Source organism: Cygnus olor, chromosome 1 (assembly GCF_009769625.2).
Source record: "Cygnus olor isolate bCygOlo1 chromosome 1, bCygOlo1.pri.v2, whole genome shotgun sequence".
NCBI classification, from domain to species: Eukaryota; Metazoa; Chordata; class Aves; order Anseriformes; family Anatidae; genus Cygnus; species Cygnus olor.
In genome coordinates this window covers 45,058,668-45,086,007 of record NC_049169.1, presented here as the reverse complement: position 1 = coordinate 45,086,007, position 27,340 = coordinate 45,058,668, and the positions used below count along the sequence as shown (strand labels likewise).

At 40.0% G+C, this 27,340-nt stretch overlaps 1 protein-coding gene across 4 annotated transcripts; it reads right to left on the bottom strand.

The window, feature by feature from the left end:
* Nucleotides 1-553: 553 nt before the first annotated feature.
* Nucleotides 554-26,334, bottom strand: AGBL3 (AGBL carboxypeptidase 3). 4 transcript variants are annotated; one of them, XM_040555958.1, is made up of 16 exons: nucleotides 26,219-26,334; nucleotides 24,868-24,928; nucleotides 23,427-23,609; nucleotides 21,421-21,528; nucleotides 18,401-18,539; nucleotides 17,095-17,949; nucleotides 15,127-15,289; nucleotides 13,898-14,024; nucleotides 13,220-13,314; nucleotides 12,981-13,057; nucleotides 11,801-11,867; nucleotides 8,497-8,565; nucleotides 7,306-7,363; nucleotides 3,689-3,737; nucleotides 2,215-2,423; nucleotides 554-1,550 (listed from the first exon to the last, which is right to left on the bottom strand). In XM_040555958.1, exons 1-16 carry the CDS (start codon nucleotides 26,243-26,245, stop codon nucleotides 1,288-1,290), a joined length of 2,550 nt encoding a protein of 849 aa, XP_040411892.1. In that variant the 5' UTR covers nucleotides 26,246-26,334; the 3' UTR covers nucleotides 554-1,287. The 4 variants fall into 4 exon arrangements, with proteins under 4 accessions (XP_040411892.1, XP_040411900.1, XP_040411909.1 ...); XM_040555966.1 differs by having other exon boundaries at nucleotides 17,095-17,874; nucleotides 26,219-26,332; XM_040555975.1 differs by lacking the exon at nucleotides 26,219-26,334 and having other exon boundaries at nucleotides 23,427-23,581; nucleotides 24,868-24,930.
* Nucleotides 26,335-27,340: the final 1,006 nt, after the last annotated feature.

Below are 27,340 nucleotides of genomic sequence, written 5' to 3'. Positions count from 1 at the left end.
TCATGACCCTGGTCCTCATTCCTGAGGAAATTTCCACAGAACAACTGTGTTCCCTCTACTGTTTCAAAAAACCTCTCAGCTATAGATGCCCATATATAACTATATCACCCCATTGTGACGGACCTGGAAGATTCCTGTGGGAGTTCTTAGGCTGGTGAGAAGAAAGGTTGGAGTGCACTCGCATCCTGTGTATACTTCACACCCTACACTTCCACCTGCGTTAGAACCACCACAGCAACACGGCTCAACGGCTACAGCGTAAGGTTCTTCTACGTGTCTAAGGCACCTGGCATTTTAAGTATTTGGCCAATTCTTTCTCTTTGCAGAGAAAAAAAGAATTTTATTTATTTATTTATTTATTACTGGCAATTTTAGCCTGTCTCCTCTCAAATGCTAAAAATGTGATGACTGATTTTGCAGCAATAGGTTATAATTTTTGCAATAAAATGGAGTATGCTGTAGAGACAGAGACAAGGCAGAGTGAGGGAGCCTACTGAATCACTTAATGGACAATCCTGAGTGCTACAAAACTTAAAGATGACAAAATCCAGTACCTGTTTAAAGAACCAAATTTTTAATCTTATTTCATTTTCTCAGATGTCCGTACAGTACTATACCCCCCCCAGATGACACAAACTATGCAGGCGTATGACTGTAACAAATAGTCATACTGGTTTAGACCAAGGGGCCACCTATCACAGTACTCTGTCTCCAAGATGACTCTGTGTGGATGCCCAGTGGAGAGTAGGAACGGAACAAACATATACTTTTTCCAAGTACTCTCCTAGGTTCTTGCTCTTGTCAGCTGAGGACATTTCCCAAGCCATATGTGGCTTGCCTATTTAAAAATTCTCAGTGGTCTATCTTTAAGGTACATGTCCAACTGAATCCGTTTTTGCATCCACATCCTTTAGCAAGGAGTTCCATGATTTGTGTACTGATTTTATGTCAGATTTTTCTGTGTGTAAAATTTATTTGGTTTGCTGGTGAAAGGGGAAATGATTTTCATGGCTTATGACTCCAATTTTTCCACTATGATCAGGGGATGGTGGCTTCTGCTGCTTGGTGAATAATCACTCTCCTGGTGAATATTAGGAAAACTTCCAAATAGAGTTAAAGAAGGGAAAAAAAAAAAAAAGAAGGGGTGGTGGGGTGAGGGGTCACTTAGCTATTCACACAGTTCCTTCTGCAAGTGGGGTCCACCATACAGAAACAGTATGTATTGTTTAAGATAAATGTTACTTTGTTTTAGGAATTGTTTAAGCAAACCAGATGGATGACACTCTTTCATGGGCCTTCACTGGCTGAAGAACTGGGACTCCAATACACATCCCGATATTTTGCAGCAGGTTGACTATTCTTTGCTTGAGGCAGTAAGGGCAGAGAGAACTGCAACGTGTTTTGTGCCTGGCAGGATTTACTCTTCCTAAAATTTACATCTTGGCTTGCTGTCCTGTTTTTCCTGAGTCTTGTGGGCTTTAAAGGGAGACTCTCCATTTTCCTTTCTTCTTTTTTGGAATTGCTCTTTGCACTACGATCATGACCTGAGCCAAAGAGGAGGAAAAACCAAACCCATATCAACTGCTAATGAGTTACTACTTAGTGGAAAAAAAGCACATGACTTTGGTTTCCTTCACATGAAGCTGCCGTACTGTGGCACAAACATTTCCTTTACTAAAGGACAGCCACGGCATAATTCAAAAGCTAGTACTAAAATATGGAAATTTCAGCCATAGGCACAAGACCTGTGTCTACTGATCCAGCATTATGATATTCTACTGACTCACATGAAAAGGTTATTTCCCACATTTCACATAATCAGATCATACATCCTTTTATGGCATGCTGATACATAAGACTAGCTGTGAACTGATGGCTAGAGCCTCTCCCACCAGTCACTGCAGAAGGATAGAAGTGCAGGATCAAAGGCATTATACTTCATTATTAGGCTGAGATTTTTCAAGCACTTTTCCATGAGGTGTTCACAAAGAGGCTAAAGAGCTTCTGGACCTTTAGTGTCTCAGCTAGGAAGCTCCATAAAACCTATTCTGATGTCCTCTGTAGTGTCAGCTGCATGTAGTTTTCCAGCACTATTGCTGCCTACTACCATCTGTCTTAAAGCTTTCAGTATCTTGAGATAGCTAGACTAGGAAACCCACCTAACAGAACTAAATTCTAATTGGTGTTTTTAGAATATAACAATAGCTGAGAAACCTTTTAAATATTGAAATGTCTTCTCTGAAGAGCTGGAGACACTTCTGCCATCGTGTTTCTTTGTCTTCTGGGAAATCAGATTAAAGCTGGATGAATGGAAACTTTCTCTTGTGGATAGGATTATATCAGGGCACACACTTTTTCCTGACTTCTGTGGCACAGATGTCTTTCTACAATTGCCTTCAGCATCATGGGTGAGTCTCTCTGGGCTAAAACACACAGAGGTCAGGACAGAAAATATTTTATCTATATACAAATTCATGACAAGATATACATAAAGATGACTGCCTAGAAGGGAAAATCATTACAGTTAAAATTCCCACTACTTTGGTCTGAAGCATTTCCTAAGAATCATATGAGAAAAAAAAAAGTAACTTACTGTATTTCAAACTTCACAGAACCACAATTTCATCACAATACCTTAAGGAGACTAGTGTCAGCATCATGTAGCCACTATACCACTACCCCTTCTGAGCCAGAGAGAAGTACCCATCGTGGAAGCAGCAGAGGGTTACTTTACCATTGTAGAAGTAAAGAAAGATACTGGAGACACTCCTTTTCTCTATTATTAGGAGAAAGCCTACTATTTTCAAGTTTGTGTAAAAAGTCTGAGCTGTAAGGTGCAAAGCAGGAGTGTGAATTATTTAGTGTGAACAAATTAATACACCTTCTTCCACAAGGTGTTTGTGGCAGGATCTGCTGCCATCTAACTAGCTAGTTAATTCCACTTTTTTCTGTTGCCCAACAACAGCTAAGTGTACACTAAGCAAGACACAGAACATTTTATCCTATCAGTAGGTGGGTATTTATGAAAGTAGTCAACACTGCCAGTCTTACTGCCACAGGGTCTTACATGTCCCTATGAGAGTATCGCCTTCACGTTTCATTGCCAAATCACCAGAACCTAGAAGCAAAGGGAATGCACTGGTAATGACCTATGCACCAGCACCATGACAATATTGTGGTTTTAAGTGCATCAGATAGCAAACCATAATAAAACCAGTACATATCCCTTTTGGACTATCTGTGTCACCTAGTCATGCTAGGCCTTTGTTTTCTCACTGCTTCTAACTAACAGAATAGCTCTATGCTCTCCCTTCCTCCCAGGGCAGCAGCAATCATCCCTTCCTCAAGTAAAGCACCAGATCAGTGCCTGTGCCCCTGTGAGTCCAGCAAAGCTGGGGAAAGGGGGACCATGTACCGAAGGAGGGAGTCTGGTGCTCTAGATGGGCTAGAGGAAGAAGGATTCTCTGAATGTCTAACATTGCCATTCACTGCACTCTCCACCATGGGATGAAGTGGCCAAGGACACCTGTCTTAGTTTGTGAGTGAATAAAAAAAAAAAGATGCACAATGTCAGAGGAGTATAAAAAAGGAAGAGACTGGAGTCTGAGAGAAAACAGGCTGGGACCATTCTCTCCCTCTTGCTTCGTGAAAAAATGCTAGAAGTTTGTAAAATATAGTACTCTCCTACCTGAAATCCTTTCCTACTTGTTTGGCAGAGGCTGTAATTGGCAATTTTACTGTAAACAGTAGAAAAAATAAAAATATTGAAACTGCATGTCATATCTCAGAAAAATAACAACACAATGAAACATCCAAATTTTGTCTCAGCCAGTTCAGACTCAGTGACTGGCTGAGGCTAGTAAGATTTGCAATAAGTGGAGTTACAGTAAGCAGACATCTTTGGACATCAAGCCAGATGACTAAAATACAGACTGAGGATAGCCAGTTGGGGAGATTAGGACTTCCTTTGTATCGAGCCGATTCCAACTCAGATCCCCACATCCAATTCTTTGTCTATTGACAAACAAAGGCTATTTTGAGATAGAAACACTCTGTACAACTCCCAGTGAAACTCTTCTACTATCCATTAAACTGTAAGTCAGGAAGTGAAGGTGCCAAAGGCAACAAGATGGTCTTGTTTTGGTAAGCATGCAGCTCTGCTCAAGAGCACGTCCTCAGTCCTTGTCTCTGCTCCAAGGCAGTGGGACATTCAAATGGCACTGGACCAGTCTTCAGAGCAGGGATTATGTGGAGGCTGGAGCTAGGCTGGCAAGTCCTGCAGCATCCTGTGTTCTTTTGTGTTTCTCTTTTACTGACTGCATGACTCTCTGGGTCAATCTCAATAAGTGTAGATGCTCTATTGAACCAGGAGAGAATAAAGGAAATCCACACCTGGAGAGAGCGGGGCTTAGAGAGTACCACAGGGAAGTGGCAGATGCATGTTTGAATCCATTGAACTGAAGAAAAAAATAACAGCTGTCCTTCTTACTGGTAAACACCCTAATTGCCAGGCTACTGGAGAGGCTGACAGCTACCCATTCGCTTCTGGAAGTGATGCACATGGTTGCACTGTGTGTGGGGTTCACTCTGGCAGAGCCATAACAGACATCTCCAGAGCATGAGTACTATGTTGAACCACACTGGTCAAGCAACACGGGTGGGAGTGGGACAGAAGAGGTGGTGTCATCCAGTTAAATTTCACAGGTGATATATGTTCATGAGCAGTTTATCTGCTGGTGTTCACTGCAGGATAGCTGGCTGTGTAAGAACAAGGTGCTCTGGGGCATGAGAAGTGCCAGAGTCCCAGTACCCTGGGAAGCTGAAAGCAGTGTTGCAGCCTCCAGCGTGGTGGTGCCACTGCGTTTAGGCAGCAGCTGAACGGGGGTCCAGAGCAGGTGGGATGAAAGTACCTGAGTCACAGCGACCTTTAGGCTAGAAATTGTTTCCTCTCAGGTACACGTAGAGCACCTGCCTTCACTTTGCACCCTGCCAATATAACATTTCTTGAAGAACAGTAGGAGGGAGAAAAAGATTCTGAGATGTGTTTTACAGGCTGTGAGACAGTACTTCAGTTCAGATCTAAAAACACAATAACAAAGTAGTAAGAGCCAAGATTTTTTCTTCTTCTCTTCTAAGTAAGGCCAGTTCCAGGAAAGCCTAGAAGCATGTGATATGTTTTATTTTTACCCTTGGGCATGCTACACAACAGCTAGGAACACAGCTGCAGCTGGGGAAGAAAGTCTCCCAAGACTGCAAAAACATTAGTCAGTACACAAGTTCTTTATCAGTCTCCTCTTTCCAGGCAAGCCCTGATAGCTATAATATTTAAATATACTTAACAGAACGGACACTGCCTATTCCAGAAGTCAATTATTAATGCAATTATTTGTGCCCAAACTTAGAGGCTCAGAGAGGGAGTCACTTTTTACTTCCTCTCTCCCTCCATACCACAGGTGGCTCACGTGTCACCTTCCTAGAAACCCTTTCACAAACCAAGTATTTATCGATTAGTTTTCCAGCTACCAGAGTACTTTTTTTTTTTCCTGGTTAAGTTCTTCAAGACAAAAACAAAGTAGTCATAAAATAGAATAGTTCTGGCTGTATGTGTGAAAAAACATGAGGCAGGAATTTAGAAACAAGCACAAAGTTATTGCCAAAACGTACTGCTACAGTATGACATTGTTAGATTTTCAGCTTCCAAAGCGTGATAATTATCATAGAATAACAAAATCATTAAGGTTGGAAAAGACCTCCAAGATCATCTGGTCCAACCATCCCCCTACCACCAATGTCACCCACTAAACCATGTCCCTAAGCACCATGTCCAACCTTTCCTTAAACACCCCCAAGGTACAAGAGTACTTCTTGTTTAACTGTAGGAGAGGTCAGAACTGGAGAGAAATGTATTATCTGCCAATAACATGAGCTGTAAGAATTAGGAGAAAAGAAGTACCATGACGCTGTAATTAACACTGCTCAGAGACGTTTGTTGGAATAAATTAAAAAAGACTAAAATCAATAAATGCTGACATGGCAATGTGGAGTGAGGACAGGCAGCCTCCTGTTCAGGGCATTTCTACTTTGCTACTTTCTTCACAGATTAACTTGTTTTGTATATCTCTAAGTACTTGATGGTGGGCTGTTTCTTGGCTCTTTGGGTAACTGTGAATCCCTGAAGCATGACATTAAGCATAACAAATGTCATTGTTTTCCAATACTCTGTCCACAGCAACATTTTCAATGAAAACCCCACCAAAACCTCTACCAAACCCTATCCTTAAATTATCGGATTGAATAAAAGCTACATAAAAGCTTTTAGGATATTCCAGGAAAGTTTGTTCGATGTGTTCCTTTGTAACAGACTGACAGGAAGGTACCTCATTCTTCTCATGTGTATCAGCTTTCCTGTTTTCAAATACTGCATGTGGGATTTATTAAACATGCCTCTCTTCTCAGCATCTTTAACAGCTTTATCATTTGCTTTGAGCAATATCTCTAGCAATGCAGTCCTCCCGTTGTTAAAATGATCTTTTTTCTTGATCTTTAAGAAAATTTTCACATTAAACTCAGATTTACCAGCTATATTTTTCTCATGTTTCTAACATCTCTCATTAATTTTACACTTCTAATTTATACTGGGTCCTTCTGGGCTTCCAATTGTATTTAGTTAATATATTTAGGTTTTTACGTACCAAGGCATATTTAATGAATAAAAAACGTGCATTTACTTAAAAGTGTCTTTTTTTTATTTTTTATTTTATTGTAGTGACATCTCAGAACAGTTTTGTTTATGACAAAAGACAGAAGCAAAACCAAAATCAAAATGTTTCAATGATTGGATGTACTGTTGAGTATATGAAGTATCTTACACTGTTCTTGGGAATGAAGATTTTTTTTTAAAAAAAAAACAACTTTGATTTAGTCTGGAGCATTACTGCAACAAATGTTTTCTCTTCTAGTTTCTCTGTTCCAAATCAGCACATTATTACAAATGTGTGTCTCCTATTGGCAACAGTAGTATTATTTATTTGTTCAGTTCTCTGGAAGTTGCCTCAAGTTCAGTTTTTCTCCAATGAGACTGTTCCCAAACAGTAAAGCCAAATATAATTATCTGAAGACAGTTTAAAGGAAAGAAAAATTGGCTCTTCCAACTGCAGGGACTGAGTGAAATTCCAGCCAATGAACTCTGTATTTATCTTTCTTGGAACGCTCACTTTTCTGGAGTTTAGGATTATAGAAAAAAAAAAAAAAGACTAATTAAGATTTTAAGAATTAAAAAAAAAAAACACAACAGATAATGTTTACCTTTTTCTACTGGGTCAGATTCCTGAAATATCTTATGTTGAGTTTCAGTGCCTGGCATCTGTGAGACACAAGAGAAACATAAGCAAATTATTAACAAGCACCAAAAGAATTAATGAGAAAAATGTATTACTAATAAGTCAGCCTCTTTATGGCTTGTTCAGGGAGTATACAACTAAGTTAGGACAGGAAAAGTTTGGTAAGGGTTCAATAATTAGTGGGAAAAGAGTTAATATGCAATAGGCTTTTTCTAGTAATTCAATATTTGGACTGATTTCCAAAAGCTTGAAAACTCAGCAACTTGTGTTCACATTTCAAGTTTTTGGATGCTCAGCATTTAAAAAAAAAAAAAGTTAAATTCCTTTTAGTGAAAGTAGGAACAAAACATTTGACTCCATTGTTTCCACCTAGAATTTTTAGGTGTTCGTCAACTATAACAAGGCCCACATTTTCTAAATAGTTACGTACAATGCTGAACAACAATAATGGAGAGGTGATATGTTCAAAAAAGATTAGATCATATACCAATTATCCTGGCATCGACACTTTAATAAAATTATTCCCATGGGGTAGTAGCTAGACCAGCTAAGACATGCCGAGTACCACATCTGAATGGTATGAAGGGACACGACACAGTTTATGAATAATGCAAACACAAGTATTTCAGACCTGGGGCTTGGTAATAATCCCAAAGTTAATTAGAAAATCTATTGCCTGTTTTCCTAGAATTACCTTTCCCTTTCTTTTCTCTTTACAGCACTTTATTAGATAGACAGGAAACCACAATAGAAAATGTTTTAATGGACTTGGCAAAAATTGTGTTCAACAAGATTAGGAGTGATAGTGGTCCAGCCGAGGGAGTGATATACTAGCAGTTTTGGAGACTGAAGGGAAGCTGGTATAGTCTCCATCTCCAAGGCATATTTCTTGACAGAGAGATCTAAATGTATCAAATAATACATTCATGAGAGAATTATACTATTTTTCCTGCCTCAGACTTGTTGATGCTAATACTTCCGTATCTGTGGCATAAACTAGATACAATTGTCAGTAAAGAGCGATGGCTGTTCTGTATCAGTGACTTCTGGTGACAAAATTGTTCATCCAGAGTTACAGTGGTTGAAGTGTCATATATCATTGGTCTCTGATCAAAAAACAACACAACAAGTTTCCACTGGGATGAAAAATACTCACATTTTTGCTTTCATGACTTCTGTCCTTAGCAATACCGTTAAAATGATCTCCTGATGTTTTGTTTTCTTTCTGCACATAAAATAGTATGCAACCATTTTGATTAATTGGGGTATATTATAGTTATGAAAAAAAAAAAGTTGTAAATAAACATGATAATCACAATGCCAGAAGGAACATATGTAAGCAAGCTTCTCAAGATTGAATTCCTTATGCTGTTCTGCTCAGCAAATATTTATGAACCTGGACACAAACATGTCATACTGACAAGGGACCTCACTTCCTCCTCAATTTGGGAGGTTTATTTTTAGTCTGGGAACCTGGAGAGGCAGGGTTTCTCAGTAGTATTAATTGCCACTGCTCTGCTTTTCCAATGCTGGGCCTTCTGAAAAGAAAGACTGGCACAAAATACAAAAAGCTTGGGAAGCACTGGTCTATCATTGAACCAATGAAAACATTCATAAAGCAGCCAGCATTATAATGTGTATGTACATAAAAAGAATATTACCCATCAAAATATTAAAATTCTTTCCAAATGACAGTTTGCTTTCTCTAGGACACAATAACAGTGCTCCTATTTTACATATAAAGGCCACAAAGTTTTCTAGGCTGAACACTAACAGAGTGCAATTGAGGGCTATGTACAGCTCCAGCATGAAATTTTGTCAAATTTCTACTGTATCTGTGATATTCCATTATTCACCTTTCTCAAATGCCTTTAAGTACTTCTACAGGAAATCCATCAAGAACAGCAATGGAAATTTCTGCAAGTCTTTTTGATCTAATAACCTTAAATTAGTCACTGAAGAAGATCCATAAGGCAAAACATGCATAATCAAGGGAAGGAAAAAAGTAAGAAATTTCTTGCACGAATTGTGACGTACTGTTCATTCAAACTCATTTGATAAAATTTTACTTTCTGACAGCATCTTACTGTTGTTATAGTGTTAGTTTGATGTGTTTTGCTCCTATTACACATACAACAAAAGTGCTTTAATTCATTACATGAGACATTAGTCTTTGCCTGCTTCAGTACAGAAATTACAGAAGTGGACCTAGTGAAGGTCCACTTAGCCAACAGTTTTGCAATATATACTAGGTATTGGCAGGCATAGCCAATGGCAGCTGAATGACATTGTTTAGCCTGAGTACAGACTCCGAAGCAAGTAAGCTTTACTAAACGTTCTTGTGAAGGTTCTGTGTTTCTAGGAATGCACCCGTCTTTCTTTGTTCTTGGATGTTTCTTTTATGTATATTACAAAGCAAGTCTACCAGGTTTAAAGACTAAACTAAATGATGAGAAGCAATACCCTAACTTTTTGCAGTGGTCTTCTCTGTGCTTGTCTGGGCTTCAGTTATCTAAAGCTGTGTTACACCCCTCCACTTCTTCTGAGTTTGAAAGTCCCTGAAATCACAGTTATCCAGTGTGGTTCCACATCTCTCATGTCACTGAGATAAATTTCGCTATAGCGCTTTTAATTGCAATCCCTGGGATGCATACCATGCACAGGCATTTTACAATAAGCAGTGATGAACTATGTGAGATTTATGTGGCAGCCAGCTCAACCAACAGCTTAGTGACGAACATCAGGCAAACCCGCATGCCTTGCCTAGTATGTACCATGTATAGACCACAGGGAAACAGCACTCAAGGACATCAGAAAAAAAATGGAATCAAACCCACTCACTGGCATGGTGAGTCTTTTGACACATGCAAGGCTATTTTTAGCCAATGTCATGGAAAGGCTCATAGTTTTAGGCACACTTTTCACACAGATCCCAAGTTGTCATACCCTACAAGCATAGGCCTGCTGCCAGCCTGATGAGAAGAGGTAGGGCAAGAAAGCATGAAGACCTGAGAAGTACCAGAAGGCCCAGGATACTTGGCACTAATCAGAAAACGCTGCTAACTTCAGAGCCCATTTAACGTTTTCTTTCTAAGGTTTTCATGATTTTTTTTTCAATCCAGTGCTGGGAAATGTGCCAATTTATCATTCACATATGAATAAACTGAACTCCAAAGGTAGCATTATAAGAACAAACAAGATGGAAGGTACATTAAGGAAAAAATTATCTCAATACTTCCCCCTCCTCTCTGTACTTTCACTAACCCTCTGCTATCAGTTACTGTGCTGTGAAGGAGATTTTTCACCCAACTCACTACGCGTTAGACATCCTGTGACTAAAACACTCCTGGGAATAACATAACATCAGTACTGGAAACTCTTGCTTGGTTCTTTTGCGTAGAACGGAACGGGGCAGAAATTTCAAGCTGTGAGTAAACACTAGAAGTCAAAATCACTCTCACAACTGCTACATCTGACCGCATTCTCTTTCGATCTGTCATAACTAAAACTAGATTTAAAACTCCAAATCATGCAACTTGTCCACCAGCCCGGTTATCTGAAATGCTTATCAGCATGTTTTGAAAAGTGCTACAGGGTGTCACTTCAGTTTTATACATACTTAAGTACTCAGTCTTGGTATTATGGTTTCCTCTTTTACTGTTGTTTATGGTATTTATGACATAAACAGGAAGTACCAATTTACAGGAACTATTATTGTTGGATAAGAAAATAATATACTCACAAAAGTTTGTTTTGCTTATCTGCAGCAAACATTTTGAGTATTATACCAATCACAGTCACCAAAGAAATAAACATAAAGTAAACAAGAACAAAGTAAAATTCAAGTAAAGTTTTTTTTTTTTTTCCTGAAACAGGTAAATACATGCTTCAGGAATATAAAATGTCACATTGTCTTCCAGGGACAACACTGTAAAATCTGGGGCTAGATTTACCTACAAATTAGAAATAGGCAATGGGGCAGTCTTATGCTGATAGCACTTAGCAGCAGAATGATAACGTGCCTGTATGCATGAGAGGAGAACTTCTGAACACTGAACTGAGTGTCTGCAAAGTATAGCTGACATCAGCGTACAAATGTATACTTTTTGTACTAAAAGCTGATGTCCTCCTCACACTGATCTTACATCTGCGTACTTGTCTGCATGGCAGAACCTGGAAGGTAGATATTTGCCTTTCTTTGAAACTAAAACGCCGCCTTTTGGACAATTTGGGTTAAGCTATTTAATAATAGTATTGTTCTGCACTGTTCATTTGGACCTTATCTCTACAGATTATACGGGTGCTTTATAATTATCAGCTACCTGATTAATTTGTTAATTATTATTCTCACCAACTGAATCCCAAGCTTCTTCAAAATAGATCCTATTACACGCTAGTTATTCTTTCCTAGTGGCATTCAGGTCAGAGATGTGAACAGCCAAGAAAAATTCATAGCATACCTTAGAGCCTGGTTTTTGCCCGTGTGCAGGAAGATCACACGTGTCTGAGCTGTCAGAAGTTTGACTGCTGTGAAAGACGAGCATTGTTGTGTTTAATTTCTGAGTTTGGTAATTGCAAACTGTATTTTGCAGCATTAATTCCAACCATTACCAGGTGTTTTCCGTAGTATCTCTAGTTGTAGAGATATGTTTTCTACATGCCTGTCTTCCAGATCCACATTTTAATTTTACAGCTAACCTACAGCTAGCTAACCTGCAAAAAGTGGGTGTCATCTTAGAGAAAGCTTGATTATTGGAAGAGATCTGATCTATTGAGTTGGCATCTCCTTTTTCTACACAGCTTTCTTTTAGTTCTACTTCACATACCTTATCCCTCCCCTCTCCTAAATCCTCCCACAGAACATCATCCTCTTTGTTCAGAGAGAACATACAGAACATACATACTTAGTTGTCTGAGGATCCATTAAGATCTTGTGTCTCTCTTTATTTAGCACTTCCAGTACTAGTTGTGAATCTCATCTCTTAATTTTTATACCCTGGGCACCTGAAGTTAGATGAGATAGATCCAACCCATCAATGTTTCCCCAGAAAAGAAATCTATTGAAGTTTTATTCCCAAAGAAATGTCCATAGGGCTACAGGTACAGCACATATATACCCACCTCACACAAATCACCTCCACAACTGATTATACTGTCACTCACAGTCAGTATTGGCACAGGAGGAGCTGATCATATTTAAGAACTGTATCATTTGGTCATTGTACCTTAAATTACCCTGAAATTATAACCTTTGGCTAAATGGAATCACACTAGCATCTTCCATGGTTAGTGAAATTACATATACAAAAAACTAAAACAAGAGACTTTGTATCATGGCTAGATGGCTCTGCAAAATGTAAGGTGGAAAAAAAATGATTCAAGTGGTGCAACAGATCAAGCTCTGCACCAACGCAGTTTATTTTCTCCTCAGGAGGGCCACCTTGGGTGGATACAGAGCTCTATTTCCAGTCATTAAGGTTTGCATATGGGGTTTGTATATATACAAAGGACTGTTAAATTAAGAAGTGTGAATATTAAAAATCTAATGTTAATAACACTTCTAACATTTACTTGGGCACTCTTTACACAGTGTGGAGAACACACAATAAATTATGGTATATCTTTATAGTTCTAAGTTACCTGGAATCCCAGTATATATCAGAATTGAGGACTTCAGATTTCACCTTAATTTGCTGTCTCACTACTTTCTCTTGTTCCTTCAGGCACAGATAATAAGAAGACACACCACTTATTTAGTTTACTGCTTTAATGAAAGCTATTATCAAATTTACTATTACTGTAACCCTATTAAGTATTATGTTTTGTCACAGTAGGATAAACAGAGGCAGGAGAAAAGGCCTAGGAGGGATTTTCCTTACCTCATTATGAACAGAGTAGTTCAAGAGAGCATCACAGAAACGCTGTCCTATTGACTCTAAGTCTTTCATATCAAAATGGGTGCTTTGTCTCCAGCCTGCAACATCAATAGGAGCAAGTCAGAAATAGAAATGTCAGTCATCCTGCTGACTGTGAGCTGTGGTGTGTCAGGATGGTGGCTGACTGCAAACTCACATATACGTATCACTGACAAATGCCAGAAAGTTCTATGACTGCCAGAGTTTATACAGATAGCATTACAGATCACTCACTGTTCTGCCCATATGGACAAATCTGTCCACTCAGAGTGGATTAACTATGCATTATATTACTTTCAGCACCAACCATATTTCTTTATATCGAGGATTTTCTTCCCAATAACTGATTCCCATACAACTATTTTAGTTACTACTTTATAATTTGCAATTCATTAATATTGTTGCTTCATGGTAGATATGTAATAATGCTGGTGGCAGCCTGAAAGGTCACCAGGTGCATGCTGTAGGTTTTTTTTTTTTTTTTTTTTATCCAAATCTTATCTTCTATCATCATTCATTTCTAACCAATAAGACAGAACACCAGCAAGAGTTGGTACCTTAAGCTACCGCTTTCCCTGAAAAAGCAAAAGTAAAGGTCTTATATGATGATTCCTACTGAATAGCTACAGGGAATTGTCTCACCCAACTTAGAGCCACAAATAGAGGCTTCCAAAGTGTAGCTGTTGTTGATGCCCATCTTCCACATTACAACTCGACCTGTACCTTCTTTGCTCTTTCGTACTCTGAAACGGCAGTCTGGGAATGAGAACTCAAAAGACAGGTACACTATTAGCCTTTGAAGTAAATAGGAGGATGCAAGCATTTCATTTTAACCCTGTAATTTTTTTTATATCCTATCTACCAGAAAAATAATTGTGTTTTCACTCTATTCACCTTATTTGAATATTGCACAGTATAGTTCCGGACAATCACTATTATTACTGGTATAATGGAGATATAGATGAAACAACAGAATAGTCCTTCAACTAGAAGTTTAATTTACTTTAGGGATTTCTGGGACTTCTGAGCTTATTTTTTACATGGCTGTATTTACCCTTTCTAAATCTTATAAGAATACTGAACAGATGAGTTACCACAAATCCTGCTATATACCAATGTGCATATTTACTAAAAAGTCAGAATAGTTCTCTCGTGAGTTAACAGATCAACAGTTTGATGTAACAGATCTGGAGCTCACAACCACCTTACTATCACTGATATCTGAGGAAAACAGCATTAGCTACAGGTATGCAGTGAAATCTAGTAGGTTAGCTTGTGTGTTGTTTTATTATTGAATGTTTGCCACCTTTCTGGTTCAAAAGAAGCTTACTCCAGTTAGATTTTGCTGGAAAATTACGTATTTTAATACTAATAATTTCTTTTTTTCTTTTTTTTTTAAATTGAAATATCTTACACAAACACGGTGATTTTAACACAATTCTCAGCAGAAAACAATTCAAAAAGATTCAGCCTTCAGCCTAGAGTTTTTTTTTCTTCTTTAGCTTCTTATTTACTTGTTTGTTTTCAGTTCTACTATATATTACAAAGCTGTACTTTATGTATGAATAAATAATGTTTAATGTTAGTTTTTCAAATTGTTAAAATAATGTTACTTTGATATTCCTTTTTTGATTCTTTTAAAAATGTTAAACTTTGTGACCCAATTCAGCACAACACATTTTGGGATACTGGAACTTCAAAGGAGTTAAAATTTCATTTTTCCAACATTTCCAGTTTTAGCCAACTGAAGATTATTTTACTAGGTGAAGTGCGGTCTCTAAGCCGATAAGATACCCTTATAAAAAGCTTAGGGATCATAGTTGGTGTTTGAAATTTCAAGTGAAGAATTTTCTGGTCTGGCATTTGCTTACCTTCTCTGGGCAGTTCTTGCTCAGCAAGAGTGGAAAGGCACGTGGCTGCAAGTACGGTGCTTTTGGTTGCTGCTCTTTCTCACAACCATACATGAAGACATTTTGTTTTCTGTTGTGACCATGGATGTCACAATACAGAAAAATGTCACGTTCCTCCATCACTCTGTAATATGGAACAACACAGAATACTTTGCTAACATGCGGGGGTTTTTTTCCACCTCAGAAGTACTAGTTTGAGCTAATATGATACGCTGAAGCTCATGTTTAATCTGAAGTGCAAGAAATCAGTAGGAGTTTTCTATTCTGAGTGCTAAGATAAACATTTAGAATGCTAGATTAGAGGCAGACTGCTCATCTCCTCCAGGATAAAACACTTGTCACTGCACAGAAATACAGACATGACTGTATGCATCAGCAATCTTTGTCCATCTGTTCATAAGCTTTCACAGCTTAGCTATCTTCATGAACTCCAGAGCTAGGCACCATCTTTTAAAATCATGTGTTCACAGCTTTATTTATTTATTTATTTGCATATAATTTCTTCAATCTCCTACTGTGCAGTGGCTGCATGGTGTTTTTTTTCCACCCTGTCTTTTCTCCTCTTCTCTCTTTTCCCTTCTTTTAGCCTCTAACTCTCAGGTTCAGTTATATGCATCCACCTCTGTAGATGTGTACTCCAGCATGTTGTACAGCTGAAACCCGCTGTTCTTATCTGCTGTTCTTTTGCTGTGGTACATATGATGAATAATACACGTTGTACAATTACAAGACTGAAGCATAAATATAAGTGGCTCAGAATGATGTAGTGAATACTCTTTCCCTTATTCAAGCTGGAGTCACAATTTTTATGATGTGCCAAGACTCTGTAGTGTGTTATCACTAAACTAGCTTTTTAAAATAAAATCTGTAGGTGGATATATTGGGGTTTAGCAACCCCCAACCCTGATGCCCAATTCCTGTTGAAGCAGGGTCCTACACAGAAGATGTCATGGCACTACAGTGTGTCACCTGGGGCTCTGCTCTGGGCAGGAGTTGGAAATCCATGGAAGAGCTCAGAAGGAAGCAATAATAAATTTATCTGTCTGACTCGGCTGACTGAATCTGAAGGCCAGAAGCACTTCACCACACCTACTTGATTTAATTACAGAGCACTGTAATTAAATGTGCAGGCTGTTTTCGTACAGTAAGACAAAGGCAAATTCTCATGGAAAAGAAGAAGAGGGACAGTGCTCATCTCCTTTAAGTGAGGGATATACATGCTGAAATATATACTTTTAAGAACACAGATCTTATTTAAAACAGTCTGTAACTGGCACTGGATGGAAAGCATTAAATGTACTAATTCTGACTCTTTTTTTTTTCCCCACAAGAGTCTATTTGTGTCAGTTTGTTACAGAAGTTAAAACAAAAAGATTTACTAGCTAAGTTCTCTAGCTGAAGATTTACTTTAATACCTGAAGATTTAATTTTATATCCAGAGTATTTATGTCTATGTGACTTTGGTCTGCCTAAGAAATCAAACATATTTATAGTAAAACATACAGCAAACTTGACAGTCTTTTCTGTCAAATAGACAGCTGGGATCTATTCTCAGCCTAAATTCATTCAGGGACATGGTTTCATGCCAGAAAAGAAAATGAGAGAAACATTAGGACTTTGATAAGAAGATCTTGGCAGAGGATAGTGGGGAGAAATGTGGTGAAAATGCTTTGATGAGAACTCTCACTTTGGAGATACAGGTTGTAACCAGGAAGGGGAAAAAATGTTACAGAAAAACCTACAGAATACTGGAGAAAAAAATAGCCCACTCTGAAATAAAACTGAAGGGAAACTAAATAGTCAGAAAGGCTTGGGTACACACCAAAGATATAAATAATACCAGAACAATAAGTGACAGAGAAGTCACGCTAAGCGAGAGACACTGGAAAGGAAAATAATCTATTTTAGAGGGAAAGAAAATGAGGTTACCTTCTGATCATGTTTCGGGTATACCAGATGGAAGGATAACATTTCTTCACCTTGGATCTGTATTTGCGGTTTAAGTCCTGTCCAGTTAAAGAGCAGCGATGATTTCCCACAATCACACCATCTGGATTTAACATTGGAACCACTTTGAAGACAAAAGTGTCCCGGAGCCGTTGAGCTTTGTCTGAATTGCCAAGAATGTAATCCAGAAATCCCTTCATTATCCAGGAACTGTTGGTTTCTCCTGGATGCACTCTCGCAGTTAGTATCACAGCCTTCCTCTTCGTGTCGTTGCCACTTTCAGGAGGGTTGGTGATAGTTAAGACATGCACTATGTTTCCTGCCAGGGAACGGCACAAGATACGAATCTTGCAGAACTTGGACCTCACTGGATCTTTAGAGATGTCCACCAGGTACTCCTGCAGGTTGGAGTAGGTGTAAGGATAGCAGTGGGCAAAATAGCAGGTGTCTCTGTCATGAGGAAACTGGAACGTCCAAGTGAGTGAGAAATACCGACGTCCACCTTCGCCCACATTGTTTTTATAATATTTGATTTCATTTCCTGTCCTTCGCCAGCCAACACTGTGCTGCTTAGCATCAACTTCTGAGTACAACAGTGGCCGCAAACCATGTTTATACAGGCTGTTACGCTTGGTAAAGTTGACAATGGTGAAGCGATACGGCATCCCTGCCTGAGTATTGCTGACTTGGAAGTAGTACCACTGCGTGTGTCTGTTCGTGTAGAGGTCGGTGCGCAGGGTCAGCTGGTACTCAAAGTCATTACTGGTAGGCAAAAGAAGGCAAACAGTTATGATGCTGGTTAGCACTGCAGCGTGATGCAATGTCAAGTAATGCAGGCTGCCATGAAGAAATACCCTGTGGTGAACCAGGTGCAAATCTCGCAGATTTATACTGTCATATATTAAAGTCTACAAAGCTGCCAGAGAAAGATGCCTACTTGCACTGTGTCAATAATGCAACTGCTGTCTTCCTTAGGACTTCTAATAATGACTAGGACTTCTAAAAAAGTTCTTTACACGATGTTTGAAAAGGAGGTGCTGAAGAAAAGCTGTGTGAATTTTGGTGGGTGATTATTACCCACAGAAATCATTCAGTGCTATAAAATGGCTATCAGATAATTTCATGTGAAGGCTACCTGGAACAACTTTTGAAGCTTCTTCAGTTAGTGTAAAACAAATGACGAACCCAGAGAAACATAACCTGCTCAGAAACCAGTAGCATGCAGCAGGCAATAACAACTCAGATAATAACACTGTTGTAATAAAAGGAGGAAAGATTATAAACTTACACTTTAACCACCTTCTGCAAATTCCCACTCTCGAACCGTGCTTCAAAGATGAGCGTGTTGTCCAGTTTCTGATGGAGGACCTGCTTCATGGGGTGGAGACCTCTCACTCGGGAATACATGAAGCAGGAGTGTGTGTTAGCTAGTGGAAGGAGTGGAACAAATGTCTTCAGTTTCAGCCTGAGCCATTTTAGGGAATACATGCAACTTTATGAAAATTCCTTCTAGAAACAAACAACTGCATGTAGCTGAGCTTCAACACATACTTTAGATAAGCATAAAAGAAATGACGTGGAAGGTTTTGTTGCCTATTCCCACTCAACTTTATGGATTTTGGCCAGCCTAAAATCTGACTGTCTCGGAGGTGCCTGTGTGTCTGTGTGTGAGCTTAGAGCAATTCATATTCTGCACTTAGGCAAAGCAACTGAGTTAGGTGGAAGGACTCGAAAGACTCAGCTCCTCCAGGTCTTTTTACCAGTCACACAGACAAGTTCTCTCCTCAGAAACAGTATGTAGCTGACAACTGTTGCCATCAGTTTATTTTTAAATCTCTATTGAAATCTTCTAGCCTAGAAGTAAAAAGATGACCCAGACCCAGCAGCAGTTAGTTTCATATTGTAAGTGATGTTTTCACATCACATTTAGCATACAATTTGAGCCCAGATCTCCTTTTGCTCTGTTCTGCTACCTTTTCCACTGTTCTTCAGATGAGAGGCTCACAGAGGCATAACTCAGCTTTTTACTACAACCTTCATTCCTGTTCATTAAAAACCAGAACTGCTAGAACAGCAAATTTTCTGGCTGGGAAGTTATTTAGGTTCCAGAATACTCTTTGCATAATTTTATTGATAAAGGATCCTCTCTTTACAGAACCAAGGCAAGAATTACTTCTAACGCTTTTTTTGCTTTCTCTGTATTGATGCTCTACGTAGTGGCAAAACTTTTGCCACCAAGTTGTAGAAAAATGGGGTAATCAAAGCTTCTTGCTACCTCCAAACTGTACCCACAAAATAAGAGAAAGAAGACACATCTCCTCTGCTGAAAACCAGGAGCCCAGAGATCCTGCTGCAGAACTCAGCATCATGGTGCTGGTGATTCTGTCCTGACCCATAGAGCATGAGCTATACTCTCCCGTAGCTGTAGAAGAGCTCTGACAATATGACTCAGAGAAGTTATGCAAAGCTGAGATTTCTATATGGCATTTTTTCATTCACTGAATCACACAAAGGATGTCATATTCTGTGTTTTGTTCTTGGTTATTTAAGTTACTACAGATCCATAGGGTTTTTCATTAAAAGAATTGTTAAGTCTGCTGGTTGGGATACCCACTTGAATAATTACTTTCTGTTTAGCTGAAATCTATTCACAATTTCTCTACCCTCCACTTCCTGTTTAGGCTTAACATTAAGGCAGAAAAATGTTTCAGCAGTTATTCCAATGAAACTGTTTGTGGAAACATCTGTATCAGACAAGTGCTATAGAGTGAAATGCATGAACAAAATCTGAGTTGTTTATCATGGTATTTTGATTTTTTTTTTCACGAGGGTCACCACTGGATTGTTTTTTTCTCTCCTAAATCAGATTTTAGGAGGGCCTGCAGGAACTCAGCAGCAGGTAGTTCCTTGCATTGCAGCTCCTGTTGAAGTCAAATTCAGTAGGGATCAGGAGAGTGCAGCTGCTGCCTCCCTCAGGATGCGATGGCTCATGACATGCCAGTCAAAGTGTAGCGCTCACATTTTAAATCTGCGTAAGGTGTCTGCCCTACCTACAGATGTCCTCCATACAAAGGATGTTAGGGTTTTAAAAACTATGTTTACTGCTATATAGCTTAGATAGCAAAGCTACCAACCTGGAGGTTTCTGTCCCAGAAAGTGGGAAGTTACATTTTTAAAGATTGACAAGTAATGAATTGTAACAGAAATCACTGTCCTTGTTTTTAGAAGGTGGGATGCAGGGATTCAGAGTGTTCCTCTACACCTTGTACCTTACAATAGGTTAGCAGGTCTAGTTGCAGAGGACAGAGGTTCTTTCCCAGCCACACAGCAGTTATCAGTTTTCCTGGTCAGCAGTATGACTTAATTCCGATGGAGGATTACCACATGGAGCAACCTACTAGTGATGGGTAATATTCCCATTCTGCAGAAATAGCAAATTTCCAGATAAAAATTGTTTCAAAATACTGGTACTTTTTAGCATATTGCAAGCCTTTACCAGGCGTGTTGACCTCAAGAATGATGTCAGCATCCTTTCAGTTTTGCACATCTGAAAATTTTGTGGCCACAGCTAGTTATCCTAGAATTGCAAAACTATTATTATCCCTTCTTATCTATGCACAAGTGGCCCAGGGCCAAAATCAACAACCGCCAGAAGCTCCAAGTTCACTCAAGGCAATTGTATCAACTTAGTAAACACAGGGGGAAAAAAAAAACAACAACAAATAAACCTCTGTTAATCAACAGGTGATGGTGGAGTAGGGCAACCAACCCCCTTCATTTCTGTCCAATTAATCCTTGCCAGACTGTGGTGCCTGTAATCAAGCACTGATCCAGTCTGGTCAGGTTTTGTTTATAAGTCTTGGCTAAACATTTATTGCAGACAGGATAATAAAATTTCTCCCAACACAGACTTTAGTGGTGATCCTGCAGTTATACAGCTCTCATCTTTTTTACTTTCTCTTTTTGGTTGGATGTTAAGTAATCTTTCTCCACTCATATTTTATAAGCAACACGTTTTAGCTGTTTCATGCTGTTATTCACTGGGAACAATGACTTGAACCGAGCTGGTCTTCTGAGTTTATTAACAGCATGAGCAGAACATATGGCTGATGAGACTGCTGTGTAACTAATTTTATTCCTTGTGTATAGGAAAAGGATTTATTGCCAACTGCTTAAAAAAAACAACAGAAAATCATATTGATTTCATTAGGCTTTGCATTAGGTTCATTAAGAAGATAAAATATTGGCATCAAAGAAGGTGCTTCATCTACCTACAGCTGACAGCAACATTTCTCAGGGTGTTCTCACCTTCTTCTCCCAGATAAACCACAGTGCCTTTGTCAGGAGGTTGGTATGGCGGCATCATCTCCAAACCTGTTGGAGTGTACATTGGCTCAGGGGTAGTGGGTATCCAATCTGAAAAAGTGATACACAGATTAACTACGAGCAGGAAGATTGTATTAGAATCTTCACAGTATGAAGAACACATTGGAAAGCAGTTCACTCTGTTTATTCTGGTTACACATAAGGGAACAGGGAGCCCCCTTTATGAACATCATTTTTTTGATCTGTGAACAAATCTCCACTATAACTCTAAATAAAAAGATGTATCAGTCTGTGCATGGGCTAACTTTTGCCATGCAAACCTATCTTCATTCTTTGTACAGATTGTTTGCCCCGCAATTACTCAGAATTCCTGTACTGCTCCCTATAAGCAGTACCATTTCTTAATGGTACCATTAAGAAAACAGATGCTCCAACTACAGAGTGAAGTCACTGATTGCTGACTACAGAGACACTGCATGGCTACAATAAAGTGTCCCCCTGGAAATTGCAGGACATTCACCTGGCATGTCAAAGAACTGTTTGTTGAACCCTGACTGATGGTACATTGTGACAGTTGGCGTTTCCTTCCTGAAATACTCACAGCAGTCTCATCTCATTCCATTGAAGATATTGGGATCTATTTTCATAGACAACAGAATAAAGTCATAGATGTCTCAGTCCCACCTCTGTGCATTTCTGATTTCTACTGATTACTTCCAAATCACAATTGTTTGTATTTATAAAGCACAGGAACTGGTCAAGTGTTCATCATCTCCTAATAGGTTTGCAGTGTGACTTCTGTACAGACTGCATAAAAGCAGTTATTAGTTGGCATTCATATGCTTATGGTTATATAACCATATATGGTTATAACATATGGTTATATATGGTTATATGACCATATATGGTTATGGCGATGGCTATGGTTATAGAACCCTGAAAGCATGGACATTGCTAGTAACAGGCCATACAATTTGTACTGAGTTTGCAAGACCTCTTTGCTGAAGATTGTCAGGCTTAATCTGTCTGAACTTTTCTTCGTCTGTTTGCAGCTTTGTTTCCCTTAGTTTAGCTGTGACAGTAATCTCTCTAACCCACCAGGTACATGGCTAATGTGCTTTACTATTGTTCATTTTTGTGTAGTATTTTGTGGGCTTATACAGACAACAGTAACAAGCAGCTACTCTGCGCACATCGAGATATTTGCAACTCCAACAGAATTATGTAGCGTGCGAAATACAGGTCTGGTCCAATAGCAGACAGAGGCTTTGGGAAATACAAGCCTGGTCCAATAGGAGAGGCTTTGAGAAGTAGAGATATAGGATGTGGTACAGGAGTACTGTCACGGGACAATAACAGACATGGCACAAGTTTGGCACTGGAGACCCTATTAACAACTCTCCTATTGTCACCTGAAGAAATGCAGACCTGGAGCTCAACAAAACTCATTTTAGGGGCAACAAAGAGAACAATGAAATAATATCTAACAAATGTAAAGGATACCATATATATTAAATTCAGATCTAACATGGAGCTGCAGACCAACACAAAAGAGAAAGGTGTAAGAGCCAGCAATCAAACATATAAAAATGACCCCCCAAAGTCATTTGATTCCCAGAGTAAGGAAGAAGATATCATCAATATGAACATCATATTTCTCCCAGCAAAGGACTCCAGAGGCTGACAGTTCACAACAAGCAACTCCTCCCCTCCACCAGAATGAAACCTCTGGAATGAAACCACTGACCTGAGGACCTAGAGGAGCAGTGGGAAGGGGAGCTGGAGAAGGATGTGAGTTAAGCATATGCATAACAATTTTAACTGCACTACTATTCTTTCTTCATCTGTAGCAATTAGATCTGAACTAATAGTGATTTCGCTCTTAAGATTTCAGTTATACTAACAAGAAATTCTTGGCTGTATTTATATGTAAGGTGTGCTTCCCCTTTGCCCACAAGCAAGATTTTGAGCATACCACAGTAACTTACCAATGTGCTCAATTCTGTCCCTGATGACTTCACATTGGTTTGGCCAGTACACCTGGGAAAACTGACCTACAGGTGGTAAGTCACACAGATTCGGCAGCTCCTGAAGATGGGGAACCTCTGCCTCTGAATTAGATGGTAGCAGAATCTGTTTTGCCCTTGGAAAAAGATCAGCACAAACAGAATCTGTAAGAAAGTGAAAGACCCCTTACATCAGTCTCTTTTGTTCTTTCAAGTGGAAACAGGCTGCACAGATTATCTACATGAAATCAACATAACTAAGCATGGCACAATAAAATTACATCCCAGTGAAATGTAAATGCAATGTTCTAGCCTATAAATCACACTGAATTTAAAAGTAGCATTGAATTAATTCATTAAACCACAGAGCAATGTAGTAAGAAATAACTTACTTGGGTTCCTGCAGAAAATGATGGCACCTGTTATTATTACTGCTTTTATTACTAGCATGTTATGGTAAGGTCTACAATCTCAATGCCTAAGCCAAAATCTGTACAGTGCAATATTACACAAATACAGAACAAAGCTTACTCCTATAAAACTTATCACATGGTGTATTCAATAATGAGATAGCACTGGCTAGCATGACAGGAGAGGTAACAACCTGATGGTATCGAGAATTTTGTACATCTCCAGAGACATTTGGAAGAGGAGGGGGGAGCTTTTACTTGTCCACAAGGAACCCTGTCAAGTCATGAGAAGCCACTTGAATGAAAACATGACAGGCAGAGAAAGGGTTTTGATAAAAACCTAGTAATTTGAAGATTCAGACTGGTACTGTGTGCTGACCACTACACTGGCCAAAGTTAATTACTTGTCTTTGCCACAGGTATGAAAGATTCCCTTTCAAAGCTTTTCCTCTGTCCTTACTACGACCCACTTTGGACAGACCAAAAGACAGGAGTTTGGCTTCATGGAAATTTTTTTTTTTTAAAATTTGTTTTGGGTCTGAATCAGATACCAGCACCCACAGGACTTATTTTACCAGAAAAAAAATAATAATCAGCCTAGATCTGGTTTCTAGAACTACTTCTCCTCACAACAAGCAAAAGAACACCATAACAAACAACAGCTCTTCATCTTAAGGATCTGTTTCCAAGCATAGATGATACTACATGTGAAACATACATAAACTAAAAGCAAAACTGCTGAACCCATCTTTAAACTCTAGTTAGCTCTTAACTTTAACAGATACCTGGCTACTAAAATACCAAATCAGTACTTGGTGATCAAAGGCATGCTGCAGGATGGGACCGAGATAATCACTCACCTAGGTCAAGAACCATAAAGTGTGACTAGACCTAGCTCCAATTTAATTTACAGCTTGACAGTTATATGTGTACCAATATCTCTTTCCTTCCCCTTTCTTACCCACAGTGGTCTTACAGGGAAAATGTAGGGAAATAACTGAAAGGGTTCTAACCTGTAAGAACTGCACACTGCTGACTATCTTCTGCCACAAAGGAGCTATGGGAGTCTTCATCCTAAAAAAAAATAAAATACTAACATAAAATCAAAAGTCCATAGCAGGACAGCTTGCTCCTTCTTATTTTCAGATAGAAGAGCTACCTCTGCTTTGGTGTACTTTATTTATGGCTTGAAAAATAATTGGGCCAAGTCTGCATAGTCACGTACAGCGCCATTATTCCTGGCTGCCTCTCACCGGAGACATGCCTTCACTTATCCTGTTTCCCCAGTGCCTCTCTTGTGCAGTACTCGTATTCGTACTGTTGGTTGAAAAGGTAGAAGAGAAAAGTAACATAAAACAAAAATGTTTGGTTTTCAGCTACATTAGCTAGCCCTCTGATCCAGCTCATCATACAAGTCCGCTAACATAAGCGTAGGAGAGGCAATGGAAACCAATACCCACAGTCCTTTTGGTGGCAACGCAGGTATATGCCACAATAATCCCAAAGCAATAATGACTAGGACAGGGAAATGAGGAACCTGATAATCAGTAAACAGAGGTTTAACACTTGGCAAAAATTAAACAGGAACCACTCTGCATCCAAGCTGCACACGGACCATGAAAAGCAATCAGCTATCCTGGGTTAAATTTGAAGCATATTGGCAAGGCAACACAGGGACAACAGTGTTTGTCCCCTGCTCTGTGCTTAACACAGTGTTTATTTCATGTTCTTTCAATCTAGCCCCCTTTCATTAACACCATATTCAATTAAAAAACAAATTTCCTTCCTGTAATATGAGCGTCGTTAACATCCAATCTATTTCACAGCTGGTAAAAATACTCAGCTTTATTTATTGCTGCCATTTACACTTACTGCAGCTGCAAATACAACATGTGATTTCTAAAACTCTGCCAGTCCCATAGCTGATCAAGGGCTTGATTTTTACAGGTGAAGAACTGCAAACAGTTCACAAAACAAAGCACAGATATAACTAACATGGAGGAGGTTTTACTTTGCTGACGACTGCTGTCAGCAGTACGCACAGAACTCCTGGGGAGCTTAGGGCAGGGCTTTGCATAGCCCTACACCCAGCGGGGGGCTAACATTTAATTTGCAAGCACGCTCTGTGATGCGTTTCAGGTAGAAGCGGTCTGTTACTGGGGCTATTTACTGCCTTCCTTCCATTTAGCCCTTTACGAGTGTTCAGCACCCGGCTGCTTTTAAGAGCCCAGAATATTTTAATTGTCGTCGACGTCGCGGCAGCCCAGCAGTCGCGACACAGCAGAGCTCGGAGCGGCGGGGCCGGCCACCTCTGGAGCAGCCGGAGGACCCTCGGTACCCGTCCTCTACGCGAGCTGCCCTTGCCTGCTGCTGCTCCGGGCCTTCTGACATGCTCCCGGGGAGCGGCCGCCGCCTCGCACCCCCGCACCCCTCGCTGCCGGCTCCCCGCAGGGCCGCGGCCGGGGCCCGGCACAGGGGCGGCGCTTCCCCGGCGGCCTGGGCGAGCGAGGCCGCGCCGGGCCCGGGCGTCCCGCCCCGCTGCCGCTGCCATGGCAACCGCCCCGCTGCTCGCGAGAGCTCGGCGCGGCGCGCGGCCACGGGCTCACCGGGCCTGCCCTAAGATGGCGGCGCCGAGTCCCCACCTGGCGGTGGCTGGGTGGTGGTGTAACCCCCCCCTGAGGAGCCCGTTCCGGCACCGCGCGGGGCTGTGCGTGGAAAAGGGCGGTTTTTGGGTAGTTACCCTCTGCCCTTCACGTCAGGGGGGGCATAACGAGCCTGAAATATTGCAATAAAGTAAATTCAGTGTTTACACATCTCGTATATGCATATCAACAAGTCAACAGCTTATGTCTCAGTCTCCTGTTAGCTGCAGTCCCTATAAAAGTCTCCGAGAAAGGAGATTTGAGCCATCATGTTTTCCTGCTTATGATGAGTGAAAACTGTGTTTAACATATGATAAGCACCTCTAGCGTGCTACTGTGGGCACCAATAAACCACTGCAGCTTGGGCAAATAGTGGGAAAACTCCTGAAAGTAGCTTGAAAAATGATTCTCTTTTGTATGCTGAAAAATAATACTGACTGATCACTATCCTGATACTTTCAGAACTCCTTTTTTGCTGTCCTAAATTGCCAGATGAATGATTAGATTTACTTCCCTTGTATCAGCACCAGTCTCTGTAACCTAACCGCAACACAAATCAAATAAAATCAACCATGTGCTCTTACTTCAGTTACTGACTTTTATTTGTGTCACTGCCGTACCCATCACCGTGGTCAGAGCCATGTTGTGTCGGGTGCCGTGTTTCACTGAGAGGCAAGGAGGCAAGGCAGTGAGGGACAGGCAAGGAGGCAGGACAGGACAGAAGGCAGAACCTAGAACGTAAACTGTGCCATAAATCCATCCTGCCCACTGGGCAGCATCCTCCCTCACAATGAAATGAAATGAAATGTCCCCTCAACAAATGCGAGGTGCTGAGCTGGCAGTG